Source organism: Magnusiomyces paraingens (assembly GCF_902498895.1).
Source record: "Magnusiomyces paraingens strain CBS 517.90 genome assembly, contig: contig2, whole genome shotgun sequence".
Lineage (NCBI taxonomy): Eukaryota > Fungi > Ascomycota > Dipodascomycetes > Dipodascales > Dipodascaceae > Magnusiomyces > Magnusiomyces paraingens.
Window position 1 is genome coordinate 420,236 of NW_022474068.1, and position 13,784 is coordinate 434,019.

Genomic DNA, 13,784 nt, shown 5'->3' on the forward strand with positions numbered 1-13,784 from the left:
TTTTGCCTCTAATATACTATAAATGACTGTACTTTTCTTGCAACAGTTGCTTGAACTTGTCGACGTTTTCTTGCTTGACATTGTAGCAGTGTTGGGGTTCTGGGAACTGACGCTCCTTGACTTCCGAATTGTACTGCTTGATTGCCTCTGTATTGATGTCGAGGTAATTGGAGTACTTTTTCAAAAACTTGGGGGTGAAGCCATCGAAGCCACCTAGCATATCAAGCTGGACAAGAACTTGGCCAGAGGTATGTGGGCCTGCACCAATTCCAATGGTAGGAATGGAGAGTTTCTGAGTGATGAGATCGGCCATTGGTGCTGGGACCGCCTCCAGGACAATTGCAAAGCACCCAGCGTCTTGGAGAGCAAGAGCATCTTGGAGAATGGACTCTGCGCTTTCTGCAGTTTTCCCTTGGACCTTGAAACCTCCGAGAGATGCTTGACGTTGTGGGGTAAGTCCAATGTGTCCCATGATGGAAATACCCATAGAGGTGAGCTTCTTAATGGTGGCCGAGTTCTCAACACCACCCTCAATCTTGATGGCCTGCATGTCACCGCGCTTGATCATTTGGATGGCTGATGCCGCAGCTTGCTCGGGGGAAACTTCGTAAGAGCCAAAGGGGAGGTCTGCAACGAGAAGACATGACTTGCTTCCACGGGATACGGCTTTAGCATGATAAATCATTTCCTGAGGATGTTAGAAAAAGAAAGAGAAAGGTTGATTTTGAATTTGATTTTGATGTTTAACATACATCGAGTTCGATCTCGTTTGTGTTTTCGTAGCCAAGAGAAACCATGGACAAGGAGTCGCCGACAAGAATAACGTCGACTTGTGCACGATCCGCAATGACTGCCGAAATGTAATCATGAGCAGTGATGACCTATAAAATAAGGATTCAAGTTGTTAGCAAGGTCAAGTTGAGGGTAGATAGACATTTGTGTGGGGTCCAAATTGCTTTGAATTTTGTTTTTTCAGTCTCCCCGCATTGTTGCAAGATTTGTTGAGTAACCGAGAAATAACCGACTTCAGCCTGACTCATTTATGGGCTTTTTATTTTGTTTTTTTGTTTTTTTTTGAAATAAATATAAAAGAAAAAAAAAAAAACTTACCGATATTGGGACGTTGTTTTTGTGCATCTTTTTAATGTCCAGCACCGTGACGCGCGGACGTACCGCTGGCACAGATCCATCTGCTGGGGTTGCATTGTAGTGAGACCACCGGACGGATTCTGCGCGAGAGTTTCGCCATGGCACAAAAGACTCTCCGTTATGACGAGCAGCTGGTCTTGAGGATCGCAGCAGCGGCTGTTGCGCGGTGCAGGTATGGATTTGTGAGTGGGAAGAAGAAAAGGAGCCTCGGGGTTGTGTACGGGCCAAAGCCGGGCGACGACAGCACCCGGATCCGGGAGTCTTTGGGACAATACGGGCAAGAGATCGCTGCATTTGCAAGAAAAAAAAAAAAAAAAAAAAAAAAAAAAGGGGGGGAATGACGATGGATGAGACCCTTAGAAGATGGATTTTTAAGTCTTAAAAAAAAAAAAAAAAAAGAAAGTCTTTTGAGAGTCTTTAAGTATTAAAAAAATTTTCAACGGTTGCGGGGTGGGGGCTCATCAGAAATTACGCCCAAAAGAAGCCTTTTAGAGGAGGAGGAGGAGGAAGAAGAGATGTTGGACCTGCTGGGTGTGGATTGTTACAGTTACACACACACATACACACACACACGCTATACGGTATTGCCGACATTGGGCAAGACCCCTCCCCCGCTATAAAATGTACCGAAAGCTCCGATGGCTCTCCTGCTCAAGACCCGCGCCGCACGTCCCGTTGTAGTCTTCCTCAAACCCATTATCGTCGTCCTCCTCCCCGCTATCTACCATCTCAATTGCATTTTCAACTAGTGGGCCATACACGTTGTCGCGGATCCTGTTGAGTTTGGCCAGGTGAGCACGCAGCCATAGCGCAAGGGCAGCAGATGCAGCCAAACACCCTGCACAAGTCCAAAACCCGCGAGTGTAACGTGGAGTGTCTGTGGCTGGATATACTCGGGTGCCTACAAGTGGCCCACATTGGCCCACTAGCTGTAGCAGAACATACGCAAAGCTGCGCTTGTTGTCGTCGCCGTGCATGTTGCCGAGCCAGCTGAGCAACACGCCGACGCATGGGTACACCCCTGCACAGCAGAGAAACGTGGCAGCGTAACGAATACCCGTATGCTCGATATCTACGGTTGCCAAAACCATGTACCCGGTGGCTGCCACAAGATATGCTCCAGCTACAAAGTACCCGCGCTGCTGGAGCTTGTCGGAAAGGTATGTGACTGTGAGAGTTGCAATTGCAGCGACAAGATAAGGCGGAGCAGTAAGACCTTGAGCACTGGCGTTGGAGTGCTTCATGTCGCGGATGATGGTGGGGAGGTAGATGGGGAGCGAGGCGAACGAGACGTTGATGCAGAAAAACATGGCCATGCAACAAAGGTTTTTAACGTCTACGAGTGAAGCAAGTCCCTCATTCCAATCAATTTTGTGTACCCGTTCAATTGTGCCGATTTGTCGCAGGCTTCTAGCGGCGGCAATCTCGCGTTCGTGCGGGGTCAAACCGCGCGCAGATTTGCTATCATTAGGAATGCACCAGTAACACAAGACACCGAGGAAAATAGTTGGGAGTCCCTCGACGAGGTAGAGCAAACGCCATGGATCTGTTTGCATGTGCTTGGTTATAAAGTAAGCCAAAGCACCTGAAAATGCAGATGAAACAGGTGGGACGACAAGAAACAGCCCTGTGCGGAAGGCGATTTCGTGACGGTAGTAAAAAAAGGATAGGTAATATGGGACTCCAGGACCAAACCCAGCTTCAAAGATTCCAAGTAGCAACCGTAGGGCCATCATTTGGACCCATGTATTTGCGATGGCTTGACCGGTAGACACGAGCCCCCAGGCCACGACGACGATGCAGACGTAGTACTTTGGCGGGAAACGTTTCCAAAAAAGGGTAAGCCATTGGAACAATATATAGCCAAGGTAAAAGACAGTTAGAAGCCATTGGTATTGATGGTCGGACATGTCAAGAGACCGGGACAAGCCAGCCACGTTTGCGTTGCCAATGTTACTACGGTCAAGATAGGATACAAGGTAAAGGGCGCAGAGAAATGTCATGAGATGGAGATCAAACTTGCGTACAAGACGCGACTCTTCTGCTAAAGAGTACTTGATATTGAGAAGATAAACTGGATCTTTTAAGCGAGCCGATTCTTCGATTGAAAGCTTCATTGTGAAATGAGGGGGGAGAGGGATTGGTGTACAACAAAAGAAGAATTGTTAAGGCTTTCCTTTTTTTTAAAAGAAAAAAAAAAAAAAATGGCTTACTGGATTGCATGAATTCTGCAATAGAGAAGCAAAAGAATATTCAAAGCCAAGAATTTGAACAATAATTGGTTTGATTGAAAAGACATTATTAATTTCATTGTGACATGCAAAATTGTATATAAAACAAACAATATTGAATATAAAAAGTTTTAACTACCCTGAAAATTGCCCACAAAATTACCCCTTAGCCGCGCAGAGAGTTGAGGTCTTTTTTTTTTTTCACCCCATACTTTTCTTAATTTACAATATATACCTGAACTCAGCATTGTCCTCTAGCTCAGTCCCAAAAACCTCCGCCCCGACTGACTCATACTCAGGACTATGTTAATCTGTCTTTTCATTTTAGACCAGAAACCCAGCTGCTGCTACGAAATAGGGAGGCGTGGTGAGACCCTGGGTAGCTGCAGCAGAGTGGTTCGAGGGTACAGGTAGCGGCAACATCACGTTTTTCGGGGGGTCAATGGTCTTTCAGAAGAAGAAGCAGAGTCTGGAAGACACCAAATGGGGGGGAGGATTCCAAGGACAATTGTGGGGAGGTCTTTGATCAGAAAGAACAAATGCCAGGAAGCAAGTGAGAAGTTTTCAGTGTGTTTTGTGATTCCGTAAACCAGGGCGCTTGCAAAGGGGACGCAGCGAGAGAAGGAGCTACGAAGAAAAATTATGAGAGGTAGTAGAGAATTCCTGGACCAAAGCCAGCCTCAAAGATTTCTATATAGAAGGAAATGTAGGGCTAATCAATTGATTTCAGGGAAGTTAGGAAATGCCTAGCAGACTAGCAGATGTTGCCGTACAATAACGCCGCACAAAATGAATGGACGATGCCAATTTTTTTTTTTTTTTTTTTTTTTTTGATCTGTACAGAGGAGAAGATAAATTTTTGTGTGTATGTGTGTGTGTGTTTTTTTTTTATATATTGTGTTACATTTTTTTATATTATTGTTGTAACAATTATTAAAATAAACAAAAAAAAATTCTATCAAAAGCCGTTTCTCCACCAAACCTCCCAAAAAAAAATGAAATCACCAACTAAAGGAAAATCAAAAAATTAAAAAATTATTAAAATAAATAAAATAAAAATAAAAAATAAAATAAAATAAAAATAAAATAAAAGTCTTAATTTCACGACAGCCAGTCATTCAGACAACCAGCCAGCCAAAGACTTTTCTCCATTTATCTCTGCATTTTAACTATAAAACTATCATAATAAATACTATTCTGATTCACCCCTCTTTAAATCTTTCAACAAACCCCGCGGAAGACCAAAAAAAAAAAAAAAAATCCCCTTCTCTTTTCTCATTTCTCTTTTTCTTCACCATCATGACCTACAGCACGTTTGAAGTCTCACTAAACACAATCCCTATTGATTACGCTCCTCCTCCTTTTCCTTCGCTCTATTTACCTGTCAACAGTGTCCGTTACAATGGTGCTTTATTATTTTACCATTATGATGTTTGGCGTTTTACAGTCTATTGGACCCTTATTTTCTTTGCTGCATTCCATGGAGCTGCTGCATTGTGGGCTTGTCTTATGCACCGACGTCCAGCAGGCTTTATATGGATCTTGCTTGTTTATGTGTGTTTTGGAGGTATCCAGGCTTTTATCTCAGGTAGCATTGTAGGGTTATTTGTGTCTGGGTTGTATCGTGCAGGCACATTTGGTATGACCACTTGGGTTCCGTTTGTATGGGGGGCCACGCAGATTTTGTTTCAAGTCATTGGGTCTTATAGTATGATGTCGACTCTGCTGTGATGGGAACTAACAAAAAAAAAACAAAAAAAATACATTTAACTGGACTTTTCAATTTTTTTTTTTTTGTTTTTTTTGTGGGATTTTTCTTTAAATATTTACAATTTTTTCTATTTTACTGGCGTTTTTTTTTTTTTATCTTTGCATGTTTGTATTTAACAATATTAACTAATAATAATGACTTTTAATAAATTAATAAATAATTCTTCATTTTCATTCTATCTAAAAAAAAAATTAAATTATTTATTTTTTTTTATATATTTTACAATTTACAATTTACAATTTAAACATAATAAATAAAAAAATTAGTGGTTATTCTCAATTAACCAAAAAAAAAAAAAAATTGTCAGAGGGAATCGGAGAAACACAAAATATCCAGAACCCGTTGATCTCTAAAGTCTCTCAAATATTCATCATCTTTTGAAAAAGTTTTTTTTTTTTTTTTTACTTTTTTTTTCTTTTTAAATAATAAATGAAAATAAATTAATAATTAAAATTTGTAAAGGTTTCTCTCTGTAGTATTTTTTTTTTGTTGGTTTATAATTATTGGTTTTTTTTTTTTTTTTTTTTTGCAATTTCATTTTAGTCTTGCTCTTTCTCCTATCATCATCATCATCATCATCATTATCTTCTTCTTCTCCTTCTTCACGAGATAAACGTTGTCTCACAGAATCCATGGCCAACTTCTTCAAAAGTCGAACCATCAGGATTCGTCAGCAAAAACTTCATACCACGATCACTAAACTGGTAAATGTAAGGCTTGGTGCCAGAAAGTCCAGACGCCACCCTCTTCACAAACATTGGCAATTCAGCCATCACATCAACCCGTTCAACAAGGTGGCCCTCTAAATCACCTGTAAGCTTGCTCTTGTACAAAACAGACTTATCGGCCTCAGGTGCTTCTTCTGCAGCAGCAACAGCCTCGTCAGTCTCATCCACACCAGGACCCTTGGTGGTAAAGGCAATCTTTTTAGGGGCCGGCCAGCCCACCTCGTCCTCCACAGCATCAATGTGGTCGACCTTAACATCAGTAGAAGTGTATATCAGCTTATCGTCGCGCGTGACAGCAGCGACACCGACGGTGCATGATCCATACGAGGGTGGAGTGGTGAACTCCATAACCACGAGAGATGAAGTGGGGCCTTGGAAGTTTACAAAGTTCCAACGCGAAGCAGCATGATGAGGCTTCATGCCTTGCATGGCCATGACATAGAGAGAATGGGCCCTTTCCAAGACAATATCTTTACCTTTAACCTTGATGGTACCTGAGATTTCAGCACGAGGCCAAAACACGTGGCGCATGGAACCCCAAGGGTTTTCTATATCATCACCGTAGAGTGAGGTACCCGTCTTGCCAATCTTGAATCCAGGAGCAGTACGGGTGGCTGTAAGTTCAACAATCGAGTCTTCATTGACCGAAGATGAAATGGTATACTCTGTGGCATCTTCGTTAAGAGTGATGTACATGTTGTGTGCGTTAAACTCTGTTCCGCGAGCTTCAATATCTTCTAGGTTGGTAGAAGTCCAGACTGATTCTTCAGGCTTGTCATCGTGGACTACACGGCAGGTAAATTGGGCAGTAAAGTGAAGACCAATAGGGTTTGAATGGATGACTTGGACAAATCCGTAGTGGCCCGAGGGTGCAGTAAAGTAAAAAGTTTGTGTCTCAACGTTAGAGGACCAAGGTGCAATCCATTCGAGATCCTTGCGAGTGAGAGGTGAGTAAGGGTTTTTGTGGAAAACAGTTTCGGCGATAGAGTGGAATGCGTCTTTTCCGTAGATAGGCTCCATGACGCCAGTGAGAGCAGAGACGCTTAAGAGATGAGAGGGTTAGAAGGCATTTTTAAATGGAGAGATCAAAGAATGAAAGAGAGAGAGAAAGTATTAAAGTATGAAAGATCATCGGAGATAAGATATGTATGGGTGTGGAAATTGTTTATGAGAGCAAGAGAGAGAGAAGGAAAGATATTTAAACTTACCTTCCTTGAACCCACTTCAACATTGTGTAGATTGATGAAGATAGATAGATAGATAAATAAATAGATAAATAGATTAGATTAAAGGAGGGTTTGTTAGTTAATTAGTTAGTTAGTTGATTAGCTGGGTTAAAACAAAAAAAAAAAAAATTTTATTAGCAGAAGGCTGCTTGGAGAAGGAAAGAAATTTTTAATGTTGGGAAATTTTTTTTATTTTTTTTTATTTTTTTTTTGGGATATTATTTTTATTTTATTTTATTTTATTTATTAATACTAATAAAATAAAAATAAAAAAATAAAAAAATAAAAAAAGGGGATGTTGTTGTTATTGTATGTTGTACAGAGGAGTAGGAAGAAGAAGAAAGGTTGTTGTTTTTTTTATTTAATTTTTATGGTGGTGGCTGTTATTGATTGATTGATGTTTTTTTTTTTTTTAAATTGTTGTTGTTGTTGTTGTTGTTGTTGTTGCTGTTGCTGTTTTATTTATTTATTTAATTTTATTTTTTTATTTTTTTTTTTTTTTTTGGGTAAGAAATAATAGTAGTGGTGGGTTAAAATTATATTATATTACGTCAGATATATGTGAGTGCTGACTACACATTTTAAAAAAAAAATTTTTAATATTGTTGTTGTTGCTTCTAGATTTGGTCTGACAATGTAACAACTCAAATCAAACGATTGATTAGATTAATTATTTATTTAATTAAATTAATCAATTAAATTAATTAAATTAATCACTATTCCATTAATTATCTTAATCAATTTATTAAATTAATTGAGTTAATTGTTTAAAATTAATAAATTTTTAAATTAAACTACACCAAATGTTAAACAAACAGATTGCTTTCATTTTCAATCGCCACTGTAAACATTCTTAAAAGATCCCCCCCCCCTAAAATACATTGGAATTTACAAAAAAATATTTTTTTTTTCAAAATCAAATTTTTATTATTTTTTACATGCAAGAATAGTTTTTTTTTAAAAAAAATTTAAAGAGCAGGGCCAGCAGCCTTAACCTCAGGAAGAGCCTCAGACTCGTACTTGGTAAAGTTCTCAGTGAAAAGAGCACCAAGCTTCTTAACCTCATCGTCAAACTCATCAGAAGAACCAGTCCAAGAGTTCTTGGGGTTGAGGAGCTCAGTGGGAACACCAGGAGCAGTCTTGGGAACAGAAAGGTTAAAGACGGGGAAAGTCTCGTACTCAACCTTGGCAAGCTCACCAGAGTGAATGGCATCAAGAATAGCACGAGTGTACTTAAGAGGACATCTCTTACCACCCTTGGCGACAGAAGCACCGACCCAGCCGGTGTTAAGGAGCCAGGCATTGGCCTTGTGCTCAGTCATCTTGTCGGAAAGCATCTTGGCGTACTTCATGGGGTGAAGGACAAGGAAGGGCTGACCAAAGCAGGAAGAGAAGGTAGCCTCAGGCTCAGTGACACCCTCCTCGGTACCAGCCATCTTGGAGGTGTAACCAGAGATAAAGTGGTACATAACCTGCTCGTTAGTGAGCTTGGAGATAGGAGGAATGACACCACGAGCATCACATGTGAGGAGAATAATATTGTTGGGGTGGTGGGGAGTGACGCAGGGAATGAGAGCATTGGGAATGTACTCAATGGGGTAAGAGCAACGAGTATTCTCAGTAAGAGTGACATCGTCATAGTCGACAATACGAGACTGAGAGTCAAAAACAACATTCTCAAGAACAGAGCCAAACTTGACAGCATTGAAAATATCAGGTTCCTTCTCAGCAGAGAGACCGACGCACTTGGCGTAGCAGCCACCCTCAATGTTGAAGACACCAGTATCAGTCCAGACGTGCTCGTCATCACCAATAAGGTAACGGTTGGGGTCAGCAGAAAGGGTGGTCTTACCAGTACCAGAGAGACCAAAGAAGAGAGTGACATTGTCATTCTTGTCCTGGTTAGCAGAGGAGTGGAGAGTCAAGTTGTTGTACTTGATGGGCTGGAGGAAGAACATGACAGTGAAGATACCCTTCTTCATCTCACCAGCATACTCGGTACCGAGGATAACCATTTCCATATCCTTAAAGTTGATGTCAACAGAGGTGGAGGAGGTCATACCGTCAGTAAATCTGTTAGCGGGGAAAGCACCGGCATTGTAAATGACAAAGTCGGGCTTGCCAAACTCAGCGAGCTCCTGCTCGGTGGGTCTAATAAGCATATTTCTCATAAAGAGAGCATGGTAAGCACGGGCGCAGACAATTCTGACCTTAAGTCTGTACTTGGGGTCCCAGCCGGCAAAGGCATCAATGACGTAGATACGGCTTCTGGTGTTGAGGTAGTCAATGGCACGCTCTCTGTTAATCAACCAAGAGTTCTCAGAAAGCTTCTTGTTGACAGGTCCCCACCAAACGTGTTCGACAGAGGAGGGTTCATCAACGACACGCTTGTCCTTGGGGGAGCGACCAGTCTTGCTGCCAGAGGTGGCAAAGAGAGCACCGGTAGAGGTGATGGCGGAGCCGGATTCGTAGACAAGGGCATCTTCGTAAAGAACGGCAACGGGGGGGTTGTGAGAGATGGTGACCTTGTTGTAGTCAATGTGGGCGGTTTCGTAAAGTTCCTCCTCGATTTCGGTGTGGCTGGGGATAGCCTCGACACCGGAGGGGTGAAGGCGGGTTTGATTAACAGATGGAACCATTTTTAAATGTGGGTTGATGAGAATAAGGGGGTGGGGTGGGTGGATGGAAAGGATGAAGAATAAGAATATTAAAGAAAAAAAAAAAGAAAGAGAAAGAAAAAAAAAAATTTCTAATAAAAGAGGGGGGAATTAAGAGGGTTTATATAGCTGAGAAGAAGAACAAAAAAAAAAAAAAAAAAGAGAGTTTAGGATAATGAAAGGGATGGATGATATGAAAAGATGTTGGAGATACTCTTAATGGACATAATAATAATAATAATAGTAGTAGTAACAATCTGGGATATATCCCCACAGAAAAAAAAAAAAAAAAAAAAAAAATGTCAATCAATATTTTTGAAAAGGCGAAAGTTTCCGAGAAATTCTCGCCTTTCCCCCGCCATGCGATATATTGAAAAAAAAAAAAATAAAAATAAAAAAAAGGGCTTAAATTTTCTTTTTTCTTTTTTCTTTTTTCTTTTTTCTTTTTTCTTTTTTCTTTTTTATTTTATTTTATTTTGTTGTTGAATATCAATTGAATATCAATTGAATTAAATTGAATTGAATTGAATTGAATTGTCATGATAAACAAGAGCCCTAAAATATATATTCAGATATAATAATTTTAAGTATAGAAAGTAAAATAAAATAAAATAAAATAAAATAAAATAGAAAAAAAAAATGAGTTTGGAATGATAATGGTGATGATAATAGTAATGATAATGCTCGTGTGATTATTTTGAAAGAAGGGCTGTGATTGGTTGTTTTTAATAGTTTTTAAATACCTTATTAAAAATAAAAAAAAAATAATAAAATAATAAAATAAAATAAAAAAAAAAAAAGGTTTTTCAACAAATAAGTCTTACTTGTAATTTATTTTAGAGGCTTTAAAAATGATACTAAATCAATCTATATAGATATTTATTATTTTATTATTATTATCTTTGCCACTTTGATTGATATTAATTGATTAATTGATTGATTCTTTTTTTTTTTTTTTTTTATTTTATTTCTTCACGATGTTTCAAAGTCCTAATTTTTTTTTTTTTTTTTTCATTTTTGTGGGGTCGGGATTTTCCGTAGCCTTTAAAAAAAAAACCCCCCCAGCTAGCTAGCCAGCCAGCCACTAATTAATTGGCAGCAGCAGCAACAACAACAGCAGTAGCAGCCATTCAATAAAAATCAATAAATCAGTCAGTCAGTCAGTCAGCCACCATATAAAGATATAAAAAATAAAAAATAAAAAATAAAAAATAAAAAAAGGACCGCACAGCCGCATTGCTTAGTCATTACATGTGCATACATTTTTGTTGAATTTGTTGAAATGTAAAGAAGAAAGAAAAATTTCGTACTCAAATTGTTTCAAACATAAAAAAATAATAAAAATTTACTACTCATTTTAAAAAAAAGTTTCTATTTGAATTGTTTTTTTTTTTTTTTTTCATTTATTCTATTCTATTCTATTCTATTTATTTATTTATTTTTTTCTTTTTAATTGTTCAATTTGCCGAAATTTCTTCTTCTTCTTCTTCTTCTTCTTCTTCTTCTTCTTCTTCTTCTTCTTCTTCTTCTTCTTCTTCTTCTTCTTCTTTTTCATTACCTTCATATCTATCAAATTGGTTTTTTTTTTTTTTTCTTGAAACAATATATAAATCTTTTTGTCATAATGATGATGATTGATAATTGATGAAATGTAGGAAACCACTCAATTAACCCCGGATTTTATCGGCATTGTATGAAAAAAAAAAAATGTATTCACGTGATCCGGGGCAAAGGGTATCTATATTTAATATCAATTCAAAGTTCAAGTTCAATATCAATATCAATAATTAATATAAAGTCAAAAATTGTACTGATATCAAAGTACTTCCTATTTTCTCCCCTTCTTTTAAAAGAAAATTAAATAAAAATTAAATAAAATAAAATAAAATAAAAATAAATAAAAAATTGAGCCGGTCGGTGCCGACACACTCAAAAAAAAAAAAAGAAAAAAATTAAATTTTGAATTCCTCCAACTATTTTTTTTTTTATGTTTTGTTAAAGAACTGCGTGCACCCGCCACGAAAAGTATCAGGAAGAGATTTTTATTGGTTAAGAAAATTATAAGGAGAAATATTGCCACAAGCATATAAACATACACACACACATAATTATAACAAAAATAATAAAAATAAAAATAAAATATATTCATGGTTATTATAACCTCATACCACATACAAAATAAATTATAAATTATAAATTTGCCCTATTCCGCTCACTTTTCGTGTGCCACATCCCGCATCCTGCCGCGGAGCTTCTCGCAATAAACATGGAGGTATTTCGGGAGTTTTTATTTTATTTTATTTTATTTTATTTTTTTGTTTTAAATAAATGAAAATCTTAATAAAATCTTGAAATATTTTTATTTTTATAATATTTTTTTATTTTAGGTGAATTCTATATAGGCCTTTGGGTGATGTTGATGATCATCAATGATCATCATCATCATTATCATACAATGCATCAATCATTCAAATATATATATATATTTTTTTTAAAAAAAAAAAATAAAAAAAATAAGAAAGATCCAATAGAATTTTATTTAAAAAGGTCTTTTGACAAGAATTTTAAAGGCTCTTTATTGTTTTTTTTTTTATTTTTAATAGTTTTTATTTGAAAACCACTGCATGGCCTCTTTTATATTTCTTCTTTGTTAATCCAAATATGTTTACTATATATATTTCCAGAACAAAAAAAAAAAAAATAATTGGTTTTTATTCTTTAAATTTAAATTTAAATTTAAATTTAAATTTTTTTTTTTTAATCTTTAATCTTCTTCTTCTTCTTCTTCTTCTTCTTCTTCTTCTTCTTCTTCTTCTTTTTTTTTTCTTTATCATTCCCGTTTAATCTATTTGCCCTCCATATCTTTTTATGGAATTAGAAGGGGGGGCGGGAAAAAGATTTTGTGGGGTAATAATTTTTTTTTTTTTTTTTTTTTTTTTTTTAAACCAAAAAATATGCTACTACTACAAATAACTGGTTCTAAAATCCTTTTTTTGAGCACCTGATATAATTGATCAATTAACAATAGGCTTCTTTTTTTTTTTTTTTTATTATTATTATTTTGAATAATTCTTCTTCCTGCATGCCATTAAATCTGTGGCCATGATTTTTTTTTATTTTTCTTTATTTCATTCTTTATTCTCTTTAAAGCTTGGGAAAGACTAATCTTTATTAGGTCTTGTGAAAAAAAAAAAAAAAAAAAACCAAATATATATATATATAATATGAGTGTTATTTAATTGGATAATACTCAATTGCTAAATAACCTTTTTTTTTTTGTCTTAAATATACAAAATAAACAAAAATAAAAAATTGATCAGGAGTCCTTAAAAGCTCCTGATAATTTAAATTTCTCTCTTTCGTTTTTTTTTTTTTTTTCCTTTTTTTTGTTGTTTTGTTTAATTCCTTGGCTCCTTTTTTTGCTTTTTAAATAAATTGTATATTTTTTCACATTCAGTTTTTTATTCTTGAAATTTCTTTTAAAAATGTAAAGACCAAATTGTTTGTTTGTTTTAATTTTAAGAAAAAACCACTCAGAATCTTAAGATTTTCAATTCAATTCAATTCAATTCAATTCAATTTAATTTAATGTTAAAAAAAAATTAAAAATCTATAATTGAATTAAATTGATTTCTATATATATCGACAAAATACTTTGTTATAAGGGTTATTTTTATTTTTATATTTATATTTATTTATATTTTTTCTTTCTTTAATATCTTTTTTTTATTTTTATATTTTTTTTTTTTGAAATAAAACTTAGGAATATTTCAACTTCCCCAGATTTTCATTAGGTACAAGTCTTATCTGTATAGAATCACGCATAAAAGAAGAAAAAATAAAAAATAAAATGAAAAATGAAAAAAAAATCCTTCTTTTTCTTTTTTCTTTTTTCTTTTTTTTAATTCCATTTAGTTCTCCCGTAAAAACCCCGAAATAATAAATAAATGAATAAATAAAAAATTAAAAAGTCTCCTAGCAATTTATTTTTGTAATATCAGCTACTGATTTAAATTTTTTTT

At 36.0% G+C, this 13,784-nt stretch overlaps 5 protein-coding genes across 5 annotated transcripts; 1 reads left to right on the top strand and 4 right to left on the bottom strand.

Moving 5' to 3' along the window:
* Window positions 1–16: 16 nt before the first annotated feature.
* Window positions 17–1,443, bottom strand: SAPINGB_P001876 (uncharacterized protein; the record flags this gene model as incomplete). Its single annotated transcript, XM_031996596.1, has 3 exons — window positions 17–688; window positions 753–881; window positions 1,111–1,443. The coding sequence occupies 3 exons, from the start codon at window positions 1,441–1,443 to the stop codon at window positions 17–19; spliced, it is 1,134 nt and encodes a 377-aa protein (XP_031852487.1).
* A 320-nt stretch (window positions 1,444–1,763) lies between these two features.
* On the bottom strand, window positions 1,764–3,266 carry SAPINGB_P001877 (uncharacterized protein; the record flags this gene model as incomplete). Its single annotated transcript, XM_031996597.1, has 1 exon — window positions 1,764–3,266. One exon carries the CDS (start codon window positions 3,264–3,266, stop codon window positions 1,764–1,766), a length of 1,503 nt encoding a protein of 500 aa, XP_031852488.1.
* A 1,413-nt stretch (window positions 3,267–4,679) lies between these two features.
* On the top strand, window positions 4,680–5,111 carry SAPINGB_P001878 (uncharacterized protein; the record flags this gene model as incomplete). Its single annotated transcript, XM_031996598.1, has 1 exon — window positions 4,680–5,111. The coding sequence occupies one exon, from the start codon at window positions 4,680–4,682 to the stop codon at window positions 5,109–5,111; it is 432 nt and encodes a 143-aa protein (XP_031852489.1).
* A 642-nt stretch (window positions 5,112–5,753) lies between these two features.
* Window positions 5,754–7,110, bottom strand: SAPINGB_P001879 (uncharacterized protein; the record flags this gene model as incomplete). Its single annotated transcript, XM_031996599.1, has 2 exons — window positions 5,754–6,921; window positions 7,088–7,110. The coding sequence occupies 2 exons, from the start codon at window positions 7,108–7,110 to the stop codon at window positions 5,754–5,756; spliced, it is 1,191 nt and encodes a 396-aa protein (XP_031852490.1).
* A 963-nt stretch (window positions 7,111–8,073) lies between these two features.
* SAPINGB_P001880 (uncharacterized protein) lies at window positions 8,074–9,744 on the bottom strand (the record flags this gene model as incomplete). Its single annotated transcript, XM_031996600.1, has 1 exon — window positions 8,074–9,744. One exon carries the CDS (start codon window positions 9,742–9,744, stop codon window positions 8,074–8,076), a length of 1,671 nt encoding a protein of 556 aa, XP_031852491.1.
* Window positions 9,745–13,784: the final 4,040 nt, after the last annotated feature.